This window comes from Hyaena hyaena, unplaced genomic scaffold, assembly GCF_003009895.1.
Source record: "Hyaena hyaena isolate Hyena2069 unplaced genomic scaffold, ASM300989v1 scaffold_1095, whole genome shotgun sequence".
NCBI classification, from domain to species: Eukaryota; Metazoa; Chordata; class Mammalia; order Carnivora; family Hyaenidae; genus Hyaena; species Hyaena hyaena.
Window position 1 is genome coordinate 177,088 of NW_024081729.1, and position 13,290 is coordinate 190,377.

The following is a 13,290-nucleotide window of genomic DNA, read 5'->3' on the forward strand; positions in this document are numbered from 1 at the left end:
AAAAAAAAAAAAAAAAAGATTAAAAAAATTAAAAAAAAAAAGAACAAAATCCAGAAATGATGATGTTTAAAGAGAAATCTAAAATCTTAAGATACAAAAAGGTTGAAAAATAAAAGATGGAAGAAAGATACCCTAGGCAAATAATTATGAAAGTATTGTTACATGTCCAAAAAACATTTACTAAAGCAGTCAAAACAGAAAAATAAAAAATACTGTTTACAAGATTTTGATGGTAAAAAGTATTCCAAAAGATAAAAAGGGCCATTACATAATGACAAAAGGAAATCCTAAACTTTTTTGCATCTAATAACATGTCCTCAAGATATGTAAAACAAAAGCTGAAGAAACTCAGTAACAAAGGAATCACACTAGTTAACACTCTAAAGCACCTCTGTCTATAACTGATAGATCCAGGGGCACCAGTGTGGCTCAGGGCATGATCTCATGGTTCGTGGGTTTGGGCCTCGCATGGGCCTCTGCATTGACAGTGTAGAGCCTACTTAGGATTCTCTCTTTCTCTGCCCCTCCCCTGCTCAACACTCTCATGCATATGAGCTTTCTCTCTCTCAAAACAAATAAACTTCAAATAAAAACCTGAAAGATCACGCACACAAAATAATCAGTAGAGAATTAACAAGCTACAATATATTGAAATATTGCTTCCAACTGAAAACATTTACATTCGATTCAAGCAAAATGAAACTTATAAAAATAGACCACATGTAGGATTAAAAGCAACAAATCTGCAGTATTAAAGAGAAATTTATAGCCTGCAATACTGAAAACTAGAAAGTTGGAAAGGATGGGAGTTAATGGGTTAAGCACTATATTTAACAACGGGAAAAAAAAAAAAAAACAGTAACAGGGGCTCCTGACTCAGTTGGTAGAGCACGTGACTCTTGATCTCAGGGTTTTAAGTTTGAACCCCATGTTACATGAAGACCTTACTTTGTTTTGTTTACTTATTTACTTGCATGTGTGCAGGTGAGGGAGGGGCAGAGAGAATCTTAAGCTTGCTCCGTATCCAATGCCAGGGCCTTGGGCTCAGTAGATCTTGATCTCAGGACTGGGAGATCATGACCTGAGCCAAAATCAAGAGTTGGACACTCAACAGACTGAATCACCCAGGCACCTGAAGAGTTTACTTAAAAAAAAAAAAAAAGAGAGAGAGAGAATAATGTTCAAATATGGTAAAAGGAAGATTAATGTAACTGTTCTTCAAAAGGTATGTTAAGAAAAATTAGTCAAAACTTTGTAAGAGGTAAAAAAAAAAAAGACTATCAGGTACTAAGAGCAGTGTTATTGTACCTGTACCACTGATTGGCTGAAAGAATTTTTTCTTCAAATTCTATTAAAAAGTTTTAGCATCTTACTGGTTTCCTCAGTTATTTACATAAAAATCTTGAATTATATATATGCATAAAAGTCAATTCTTTAACTTTAAAAAACTCATATTTTGGCTCAGTGATAAGCCAAGTTTTTCTGTAAAGAGCCAGATAAACAATATGTTAGGCTTTAGGGGTCGCTGGTTTATGTAGGAATTTTTCAATTCTGCCTTTATAAGCTCAAAAGCAGCCACAGACAAGGAAAATGAATGGGTGTGGCTGTCCCCAATAAAACTTTATTTACAAAAACAGGCAGTGGGCCCAAATTGGCAAAATAAAAATAAAAAAAAGAATCAGTAAACATCTAGTAAAAAAATGTAAGGGAAAAGAAAGAAAGGAAGGAAGGGAAGAAGGAGAAAGGAAGAAGGAAAGAAAAGAAAGAAAGGGCACCTGGTTGGCTCAGTCAGTCATGAGACTCTTGATCTTGGGATCCTAAGTTCAAGCCCCAGCCTACATTGGGTGTAGAGCTTACATTTAAAAAAAGAAAGAAAAAAAGGTTAAGAAATGAGAGAAAAGGCACAAATAACCAATCTACACTGACAGGAAATGTGTAGAAGACAGTAGTATTTAAAATTTGAATTAAATTTTATGCCAATAAACTTGAAAATATAGATGAAATGAACCAAATTCTGGCAAAAATGTAACTTTCTATAAATAACTTAAGATGAAATAGAGAATTGAATAATTCTTTAACCATTAAACATGTCAGATTAGTACTTAAAAATCTTCCCCACAACTCCATTACAGGCCCAGGTAATTTTAGCTACCATTCTACCAAACATTCAAGAAACATAGTTCTAATCACACAGTAACTATTTCAGTGTATCTAAAAAATGAAGGGAGTATATATTTTATAAGACTAGACCAACTGTGATATTAAAACATGAAATAGTATGAAAAAGAAAAAAGAATTAATTATTCATGAATATACATGAAAACAGTCTAGACAACAGTAATTAACCAAACAGCAATTTATAAAAAATGTGATATAACATGACAGAACTAGATTTATTTCAAGAATGAAAAACTGGTTTAACAGAAAATCACTGTAATTTCCACATTAACAGAATGGTAAAAATAAAGATGGTTTCAATAAATACCGAAAAAAATATGTGATAAATCAACACTGTGAAAGAAGGTCATCAGGAAGACTTGACTTCCAGCAGACCCTTCAGCTGGACGCAGGGAACTGGAGGCTCCCTGCCCCTCCCCTGTTACTGGAATGTGTTTCACATGAACGCTCTATTCCCAGAAGCTGCTCCAAGAATACAGCTTTGAGACAGAAATGTGGTATTGAGGCTATCTGGACTGGGTACATGACTGAGCCCAGTTAAGGCCTCCTGTATACATGACAGTTACCTAAACATAGTTAAGGTCTGTATATAAACTTTTACTTATGATTCTGGCATAGAGATCTACTCATCCTGCAGCCACCCAGGACAATCCTCATTCAGAAGTTCCCTTGTTTATGAAACCTGCCACCTACCCATCTGGAGTGGTCTCTTTCTTCAGTCTCTTCCTGCCCTCTGTGTACAGAGGGGCAGTAGTGTTACTTACATGTTTTAAGTTTATTTATTTTGAGACAGAGTGCATGTGTGACAGGAGAGGGGAGAGAGGGAGAGGGAGGAAGAGAGAGAGACAGAGAGAATATCCCAAGCAGGCTCCGAATTTTCACTGTAGAGCCTGACATGGGGCTCGATCTTAAGAACCATGAGATCATTGACCTGACAAAAAATCAAGAGCCAGACACTTAACTGACTGAGCCATCCAGGCACCCCATACATGGGGCACAGTTTTAGATTATGCTTTAGAACCTCCGCAGGGAGTTACAAACCAACACCATTTTTAGAGAGAATTTCCTTAATGTTAAAGAAGTAAAGGGTTATCTATTAAAACATTTACCAAATGATACTTCATGGTAAAAAAGCATTTTCTTTAGAAACGGGAAAGTGGTAAGTGAACACTCTATTACTACTTCTATTCAACTGTATTTTTTTGAGGTCCAGGACAGCACTGTAAAGCAAGAAAACAATTTCAAAATATAAAGACTAGAAAGGTAGAAACAAAACCATTACTATTAGCAAATAATATATTTTTTATATGGAAAACCTCAAAGAATCCATAAATGCTAAGGGAATTGGCAGTATTACTGTATATATATAGTATATAAAATACACACCACAAATACATCTGAAATTACATAATTTTAAGAAAAAAATATAATAGTTTCGAAACATATAAAGTACCCTAGAATAATCCTACAAAGATGTTTGAGACTGTTATGGGAACATCTCTAAAACTTTATTCATTCAATGTAATCTCTATCAAAATACAGTATTTTGTGTGTGTACTTTACAAGTGCTTTTATAGTTTATATGGAAGACCAAAGGGTTATGAACTGAACACCCACCTGAGTAACAGAAGTAAGAGACTTTTCTTAGTATAGAGCTAAGGTAATTAAGATCACGTGAAAATACCATAAAAGAGACCACCTATAGACTAGAACAATGCCTAGAATTGGTACCAAATATGTGGAAATTTGTTTTGTAAGAGAATTTTGTGTCATCAACTGGCAAGAAGAGGACGGAGTTTTTCACTAAAGGGTTCTGAGACAAGCAATGATCAAAATGAGGGGAAAATGAAGTCAAAGACCTATCTTACACCAATTAAAATAAATTCTGAATAGAATGAAAACTATAAACAAAAGAACAACTTTGAAAATTTAAAACAATCTATAGGGACGTCTGGGTGACTCAGTCGGTTAAGCGACTGACTTCAGCTCAGGTCATGATCTCACAGTTTGTGAGTTCAAGCCCCATGTCGGGCTCTGTGTTGAGAGCTCGCTAGGATCCTGGAACCTGCTTCAGATTCTGTATCTCCTTCTCTCTCTGCCCCTCCCCCACTTGTGCTCTCTCTCTGACTCTCAAAAATAAATAAATGTTAACAACAACAAAAAAACCCTATAAACCTATAAAAAAAAAAAGCTATAAACATAGCTTTGACTTTGTACAGAGAAATTTTTTTACAAGCATTAACAAAAGAAAACAATGATTAATTCAACTACGTTAACTAGGTAATTAAAAAAGATACACATTTTTTTATTCTGTATACATATTTTACACTCTTCACTTAATATCTGAACCAAGTAAAATTTATTTATTTAACCTATTAACTTACATTATATTTGCTGGACAATATGTAAACACAAGCATAAAGAATGAAGAACAAATGAGGAATGTTGTGGGAATAATAGGAGGCTGCACTGCACTTAATATGGGGCAGTTACTTCTTTTGCTATAAGCTGCTGAGAAACTGAAAAAGCAATACTCATACACTTCTCTCTTTCTACTTCAGATACATGAGAGATAAAAAAAATTCCAAAGCTAACTTATGTCAAAAGACTATATCCGTGGTACCTAGGTGGCTCAGTTGGTTGAGTGTCTGACTTCGGCTTAGGTCCTTAACTTACAGTTCATGGGTTCCAGCCCCCCAGGAGACTTTTGCGCAGACAGTGTGGAGACTGCTTCAGATTCTCTGTCTCCTTCCCTCTCTGCCCCTCCCCCACTTGTGCACACTTTCTCTCTCTCTCAAAAATAAACATTAAAAAAACCTACAACTATATCCATGATGAGTTTTATTATTCAGAGGACCCAGTAGAAGACATATTTTCTCTTGAGTCACCAAACCCAGAACAAAGTAAATTATCACTAATCTAAAATGTAATAATACAATTCCATGATCCATGAAAGTTTTTGCTCACCATTATATCCCCAGACCTAGGCTAGCTCCTCACACATAGTGGATGCTTAATACATATTTTCTAATAATTAAACACATAGCTACTGCTAAGGAAAAATACATGTATTTGTCTTCCCAGAAGAAGAGAGTTTAAAAAGCGTAAGGTAGAAAAGGATCAGTGGTTAACTAGGTAAGTATTTATAAATCTGGATAAAGTCACTTTTTTTGTTTCAGAAAAGGGAAATGATATTTCACACAGTCATGTCAGTAATTCAGTAATCAAGAGTTAACAGTAAGTTAATATTATGAGAAATGTATAAATAAGGTTACCTATTTTAATTCTTCCTAAAAATTTTCATTTGTTGACTCCTAAGCCAATATATAAATTCTAGTGAGTCAAAAGAAAGTCAAATTATTCATTTATAGTAACAATAATAAAATCAAAGAAAAGAAGCCACACCTGGAATTTTGGTTATTGTACATCAACAGTTTGATTACTGAACCTAATGAACTCTAATAATTAATTTTAAACAATAAAAAACAGACCTACAAAAGTGTTCTATTATTACATGTTCCACAACACAGATACAGGCAATCAATTTTTTTTAACAAACAATTTTAAGTAACATATTCACTTAGTGTAATATAGCACTGATGCAGTTATGTATTTCTCTCAAACTGTTTTTAGCCATGTAAAGGTCAGAAATTTTTCTACCACTACATCTGTCTCACCTAAGAGGTAGTGACAGAAAATGACAGCATTTCGCAGAACCATACCTTGGAAAGCTTGAGGAAGGACTTTTTCAATTCACCTTAGTCTGCTGCTCTAAGCGGGCTTCTCCCACTGCAGCACACACCCTGAGTTTCTAAGACATACACACACCCATCTTCTAGTAGGTACTTATACACAAAAAGCAATAGTATTAGAAAATACTTACCAGAAAGATCCACCACTGCCTCATGACTGGAAACAGCTCCTTTCTCAATAAAAAGATCTCGAAAATATTCACTATTAGCTGACAAAACAGATTTATGAGCTTTGTACTCCTCTCCCTCAATTAACAAAGTAACATCACAGAACTGGTTGGAGAGTCTCTGTTCGTTGAGCTGCTTTAAGACAGCCTGACAATGTTTTGGAGAAGAACGTTTCACCACTCCTTTGGTGTCAACCTATCAAAATAAGTTGAAGATCAAGAGTTATATTATCTATTATCTGTACTTCTACCTTTAACAGAACTTAAAATGTGACACATTATTCACTTTTATTTAATTATTTATTTTCTGAAAAATTTTTAAATGTTTTATTTATTTCTGAGAGAGAGTGAGAGAGAGAGAGAGATACAGCGTGAGCAGGGGACGGTCAGAGAGAGAGGGAGAAACAGAATCTGAAACAGCTCCAGGCTCTGAGCTGGCTGTCAGCACAGAGCCCGACGCAGGGCTTGAACCCACGAACCAAGAGATCATGACCTGAGCCGAAGTCAGATGCTTAACCGACTGAGCCACCCAGGCGCCCCAATTATTCACTTTTAAAGGCACCACTAATTAATATGAAGAAATAGCCAGATACTCTTTATTACCTATATGTTTAAATAAAAAGATCATTCTCACTATTTTCTGCTATGTTCCTGCATCTCACTTCTTGCTGCCTCTTCTTACTAGTCAGAAACTTAATGATGTATGAAAGTGATGCGGGTAAAATACAAAGACCTAGCTATTTTTTTTTTTTTAATGTTTATTCATTTTTGAGAAAGAGAGATTGTAAGTGGGGGAAGGCTAGATAGAGGAGGACAGAGGATCCAAAGCAGGCTCTATGGTGACAGCAGTGAGCCTGATGTAGTGATCCCACTAACCATGAAATCATGACTTGAGCCGAAGTCATACACTCAATCTACTGAGCCACCCAGGTGCCCAGCCAGTTTTTTTTTTTTTTTTTAATGTTTTATATATTTCTGAGAGAGAGAGACAGCATGAACAGGGGAGGGTCAGAGAGACGGGGAGATAGAGAATCTGAAACAGGCTCCAGGCTCTGAGCTAGCTGTTAGCACAGAACCCGACGCGGGGCTCGAACCCATGAACCGTGAGATCATGACCTGAGCTGAAGTTGGACGCTTAACCGACTGAGCCACTCAGGCGCCCCACCAATTTTTTTTTTAATGTTTATTTTTGAGAGAGAGAACACAAAGCAGGGCTTGAACTCACAGACTGTGAGATCATGATCCAAGCTGAAGCTGGACACTTAACTGACTGAGCCACCCAGGTGCCCCAAGACCTAGCCAGTTTATTTTACCTTGTTTCATGACCTAAAGATTGCTTCCAGAAACATACTGTCTACCTGTACCAATATACCATTTATTTATTTATTTATTTATTTAATCAATCTTCAGAATGAGAGAAGGAGAGAGCAGGGGAGGGGGCAGAGAGAGAGGAAGAGAGAGAATCCCAAGAAGGCTCTACACTGTCAGTACATAGCGCAACATGGGCCTCAATCTCATGAACCTCAAGATCAGGAGCTGAAATGAAGAGTCCAACACTTAACCCACTGAGCCACCCAGGTGGCCCCACCAATATACCATTTAAAAAGGCAGGAAGCGGGCACCTGGGTGGCTTAGTCAGTTAAGCATCTGACTTTGGCTCATGTCATGATCTCACACTTCTTGAGTTCAAGTCCCATATGTGGCTCTCTGCTCTCAGCACAGAGCCCACTTCAGATCCTCTGTCTTCCTCTCTCTGCTCCTCCTCTGCTCTTGTGGGCACGTACATGTGCTCTCTCAAAAATAAACAAACATTTAAAAAATAAAATAAGGCAGGAAGAATGATTAACAAACCAACAACCTACATTCTAAAGAGAATTAACTACAGGAATATTTATGATTAATGAAAAAGCAATATTAGCATACTTTTAGTGTATGTAATACAGAGTGTATTACCTAAGACAAAGATTTACTTAAATTTTCAACGTCAGTGCCAAGAGTCAAGCAGCTTCGGTACTTTAAGAAAAAATTCAGGAAGAGTACAAATATACTAATACGTTAACTACAAATGTAAAAGCTGAATGGAAAGTTCTACTTACAAATACAAGTTCATGTTTGGATACTGGCTTCTTTTTTGCAGGCTTGGAGGCTGTAGTTGGAGCTGAAGTAAAATTGCTCAGATCATCCTCTGATTCATTACTTTCTTCTCCAGACTCAAGGTCTAGTCCCAATTCTTCTAACATTTCTGAAGTATCTGATATTGGACGGGAACGATCTAGTTTTTCCTGGCATTTGCTACACTGTTTAATGTAATCTTTCACTTGCTTTAATATACCTAGAATACAAATAAAAATTAACAAGTCAAATTTAATACTGTTGTCATTTGAAATTATTTTTGGTTATTTAATCTATAAAAAACTGGTGCTCCAAAATATGTAACAGTGATTTCTTTAGAATGCAAGGTACATTTTTTCACAGATGTAAGGTTATATATGATGGTTTGTTTCCATGCTGATTTTGTTGATTTCTAGTTATTTGCTTCCCCCCCATATGATTACATACCAGTACCCATATCCATGTGAGCTGCAACTCATTCATGCTACAGAAATTATATGAAAATGCCAATATGATCTTCATGAACAATAACATGATGTGATTACCACTCTGCCCTACTATCAACAGGCCTGATCATGCAATTTGCTTTGGTCAAATGGAATATAAATAAATACAATGTGTGCCATATCACAGAAACATTAAGAGGCACTTTTTCTCATCAGTACTCTGATCTTTGTCCCTTCTCTCAAATAACAGCATGTTCCAGATGGATGCCACCATTTAGCCTGAATTGCAGATGAAAAGACAGGTGGAGTGAATTTGCAACCTGAACTACAATCACAACTTGTAATGAGAGTGTAAAATAAATCTCATTTTTGAAAGCTAAGAGATTTTAGCGTTGTATGAAATGACAGTTTTTGTTTTGTTTTGAGTGCTAGGCACATAGCAGGACACAGTATTTTTTTTTTTAAGTTTATTTATTTTGAGAGAGAGAGAAAGCACGAGTGGGGGAGGGGCAGAGAGAGAGAGAGAGAGAGAGAGAGAGAATTCCAAGCAAGTTCCACACTGTTAGCACAGACCCTGATGCAGGACTCTATCTCATGAACCATGAGATCATGACCTGAGCAGAAATCAAGAGTCAGAAGCTTAACCAACTGAGCCACCCAGGCCCCCAGAGCATACACAATCTTAACAAAAGTTGCTTGTACACAATCCACTCACAAAACCCTATTGTGAATTTCAACTTGTAGTTCAGCATGTCAGGGCGGGGCAAGGAGCAGGGAGAATGCTTACACATACCATCTTCCTTGTAAGGTAGGACCAATTAACTATCATTCTACAAATGAGAAGAATGAAGCCTAAGAGGTAAGAAACTTGTCCAAAGTTGCAACTAGTAAAAACTTCATAACTGGGTCTCCAAAAGCCACCTGATTTTCAGTATATTATACTACTTACCCAGGAATACATTTGTCATCATTGTGTCAGAAAATTCTCCCCCTACAATCCCCACATAAAATACAAATGAAAAAAAAAAAAGGCTCATTACTTAGCTAAAATGATACAGAGGTATATAGTAAGTTCCTGAAAACAATTTCAAGATGTCAAATTATACCATGGTTCCTTTTCAACCTTCAGATAATATTCAAGCAGCGTTCCTAAAATTGTATTATGTGCCATACTTACTAAAAAAGTACACACCAGACTAATTCACAAAATTATATTCTCATTTTACACACACATAATGGATATCATATTCAAAGCTCTAAGAGTTCTAAAGTGAAGACAGAGGTTTAAACTGAAATTTGCCAACTTTACTTATTCATAGATCCTTTCCCCACCTCCCCCCCCCCAGAACATAACTCAGAAAATACTTGGTCAGGATTAAATAATATTTCCATAAAAAGGCATTTACATGTGAGTATTTAGAGAATATATTCTAATGTCTGAAAATGCAAAAGTCAATAAAAGTCTATACCTGTATGAAGTATACAGTGAGAAGATGTTTAAAAATGATAAAAAGGCTGGGTGGATATATATTTTACATACAATTGAGGATAAATGGAGGTGCCTGGCTGGCTGAGTTTGTAGAGCATGCCACTTTTGATCTCGTGATCATGGGTTCAAGCCCCACACTGGGTGTAAAGCTTACTTAAAAACAAAAAAAGAAGGAAAGAAAAGAGAAAGAAAAATGAAAAAGATGTTCATTCTCTTTGTAAAAAAAAAAAAAGAGTAAATGAGTTGGGGTGATGAAAAATTTCTGAAGAGTGATGATGGTCACATAATAATGTGAATGTACTCCATGCCCCTGAACTTTACACTTAAAACAGTAAATTTTATATTGTGTATCTTACCACAATAAAAAAAAAAAAAAAGCAAGAGAGTACAAATACAAACTTCCAACTATAAAGAAATCACGGAATAAATCATGGGGATGAAAAGTACAGCATGGACATTAAACAAAAAAACAAACAAAAAGGCACCTGGATGGCTCAGTCAGTTAAGCGTCCGACTTTGGTTCAGGGCATGATCTCACAGTTTGTGGGTTCGAGCCCCGTGCCGGGCTCTGTGCTGACAGCTAGCTCAGAGCCAGAGCCTATTTCAGATTCTGTGTCTCCCTCTCTCTCTCTGACTCTCCCCTGCTCATGCTGTCTTCTCTCTCAGAAATAAATAAAACATTAAACAAAAAAAAGTACAGCATGGAGATATAATCAATAATATGGTAGTAACTTTCTATGGCAATAGATGGCACCTAAGCTTATCATGGTAAACATTTACTACGTATATAATTGTTGAATCACTATGCTATATACACCTGAAACTAATATATTGTATAATATTATAGGCCAACTATACTTCAGTGAAAAGAATAAAAAGGTATATGAAAGGAAGATGACACATGTAATAGAATATATATTTAAAAGTAAAAGAAAAAAAAATACTTAGAGGCGTGCCCTGGGTGGTTCAGTCCGTTAAACGCCCAACTTCAGCTCAGGTCACGATCTCACGGTTCGTGGGTTTGAGCCTGGCGTCGGGCTCTGTGCTGACAGCTAGCTCAGAACCTGGAGCCTGTTTCAGATTCTGTGTCTCCCTCTCTCTCTCTCTGACCCTCCCCTACTCATGCTGTCTCTCTCTCTCCTCTCTCTTTCTCTCTCAGAAAATAAATTTAAAAAACATTAAAAAAACAGATTTAATGATTCAAAACCCTGACCTCTTTGGTTCATCCAGATTTAAGCTGAAAGACTGGCTCAAGATAATCACTAAAAAGACATTAACGTATAAACACAGTTAATTTCCTACATGACTGCAAAGGATTGAAACTACTCATGCAGCAAAATCTGAACCCATGGCAAAACTAGCCAAACCTCTCTGTGCCTATGTGTCATCAATTGCAAAATGGGGATAACGGTACTTACACCATGGTGTTGTTACGATAAATGTTAAAATTTAAAAGCACTCTGAACACTATCTGACACACCGTAGCTACTATGTGTTTGTTAAATACAGCAATACTCACTGATCAACCTCTCTGGTACTGAAAAAGAAAAAAAACAAAAACAAAAACCTCACATAAAACACCAAGTTACCATTAAAAGATTCTTCACTGAGCACAGAATCAAAACAAAGAAAGATGAAAGACTTTAGTGGGTAGTTCTCTAATAAAACAACTTGAGGAACAACTTCTCACTCTAGAGCAGGGTTTCTCAACCTCAGCAGTGTTGACACTGTGGGCCAGATGATTTCTTGCTGGTGGGGGGAGGGGTGTAGAGGGCTGTCCTGTCCATTTTTACTGTATAATGTTCAGATGCATTCCTAACCTCAACCCAACTGGATGTCAATAGCAACCCCTCAACCACCACCACCAGTTATGACAACCATAATTGTCTCCAGACATAGCTAGACATTCCCTGGGAAGTAAAATCATTCCTGGGTCAAGAACCAATGCCTCAGAGATCTATTTGCCAAAATGAACAATTTGCTTCTATTGAGGAGCCTGAAATTAAGTCCTCCATTAAGAGCAACCTCTGGCTGCGGCTGCATGTAGCCCAGTTCCAGGAGAAGCTTCAGCTGAAGCCACCCTCAGGACCACCCTTGGATCAGCCAATCAAAAGAAATGTGTAACATTCCTGTGGTCTGAGTCAGGGCTGGGAACTGCAGGTAGTTACTCTGTACAAACCAGCCAATCACTCACCGCTTGCCTAAACCCCAGGTAGGCCCTTTGAGCTCACCTTATAATTGGTCATTTTCAAAGCATTCTCAAAGGTCATGATTGGGTCCCGCCAAGCCAAAAGTAATGGACGCCTCACTGATACTGAATGGTCAAAACTATAACCATGGGTGTTGTACAATTATGATTGGTGCTTATGTGATGATGCTATACGTACAGCGTGTGCACTGTAACACCCCCATCCCTTACCCCATAAAAACCCTGCTCGCTATTGTTCAGGGCTGCTTCTTGCTGCCGCTCTGCCAGTATAGAAGGGTGAGCCCCTGCTAGAGCTTATAATAAAGACCCTTATGTACTTGCATCAGTGTTGGCTCCTTGGAGGTCTCTGGGGACTCGCGATTCGGGCACAACACTATCAGCTGTTCAAGAGCCTCTCTTACTGTCAGTTTTAGATACAATGACCACCCCCAGTTCAGGGGCTCTCAGTTCTAGTTCCATGCTATGTATTCTTCTGTTTTGTTTTCTTCAGAGAGGTTACAAGTGGTAAGTTATAGTTACAAAGGCACAGTTTTTGGTGGATTTTCTAGAGATTACAAACTCTTCTAGACTCTGTAACAGCAGCATCCATTTATCCCATTATTCTAAACAAAAACAAGTCAGTTCTTAGGGTAGGGACTTCTGCAGGTAGCTAATTTGACCTATTACTTTTTTTTTTTTTTTTTTTGGCTAGTTTAATCTTTGTTTCCCCTCCTAATTTCTTTCTTCACATTCTGGAAGCATTTCACTGTAGATACCTATGCATCAGCATCTGATGGAGGCAGGGAAGAGAATCATTTTGAAACTCGAGCACGTATAATATAAAATAAGAGGGCTTATGTGTGTGTTGGGAGGGGGGTGAGAATAATTGTTAACATTTTACATACTGAAATTTGCTATATATAAACTTCTAGGCACTGAAAGACAGTTTTTCAACTGT

At 37.1% G+C, this 13,290-nt stretch overlaps 1 protein-coding gene across 1 annotated transcript in view; it reads right to left on the bottom strand.

Moving 5' to 3' along the window:
- ZBTB11 (zinc finger and BTB domain containing 11) overlaps window positions 1-13,290 on the bottom strand; it is a 33,290-nt gene that overhangs the window by 16,356 nt on the left and 3,644 nt on the right. The window contains exons 2-3 of the mRNA XM_039222276.1: window positions 8,194-8,429; window positions 6,062-6,293 (exon numbers count right to left, since the gene is read on the bottom strand). Of these exons, the coding sequence (XP_039078207.1) occupies window positions 6,062-6,293; window positions 8,194-8,429 (468 nt within the window). The remainder of the gene's footprint in view (window positions 1-6,061; window positions 6,294-8,193; window positions 8,430-13,290) is intronic.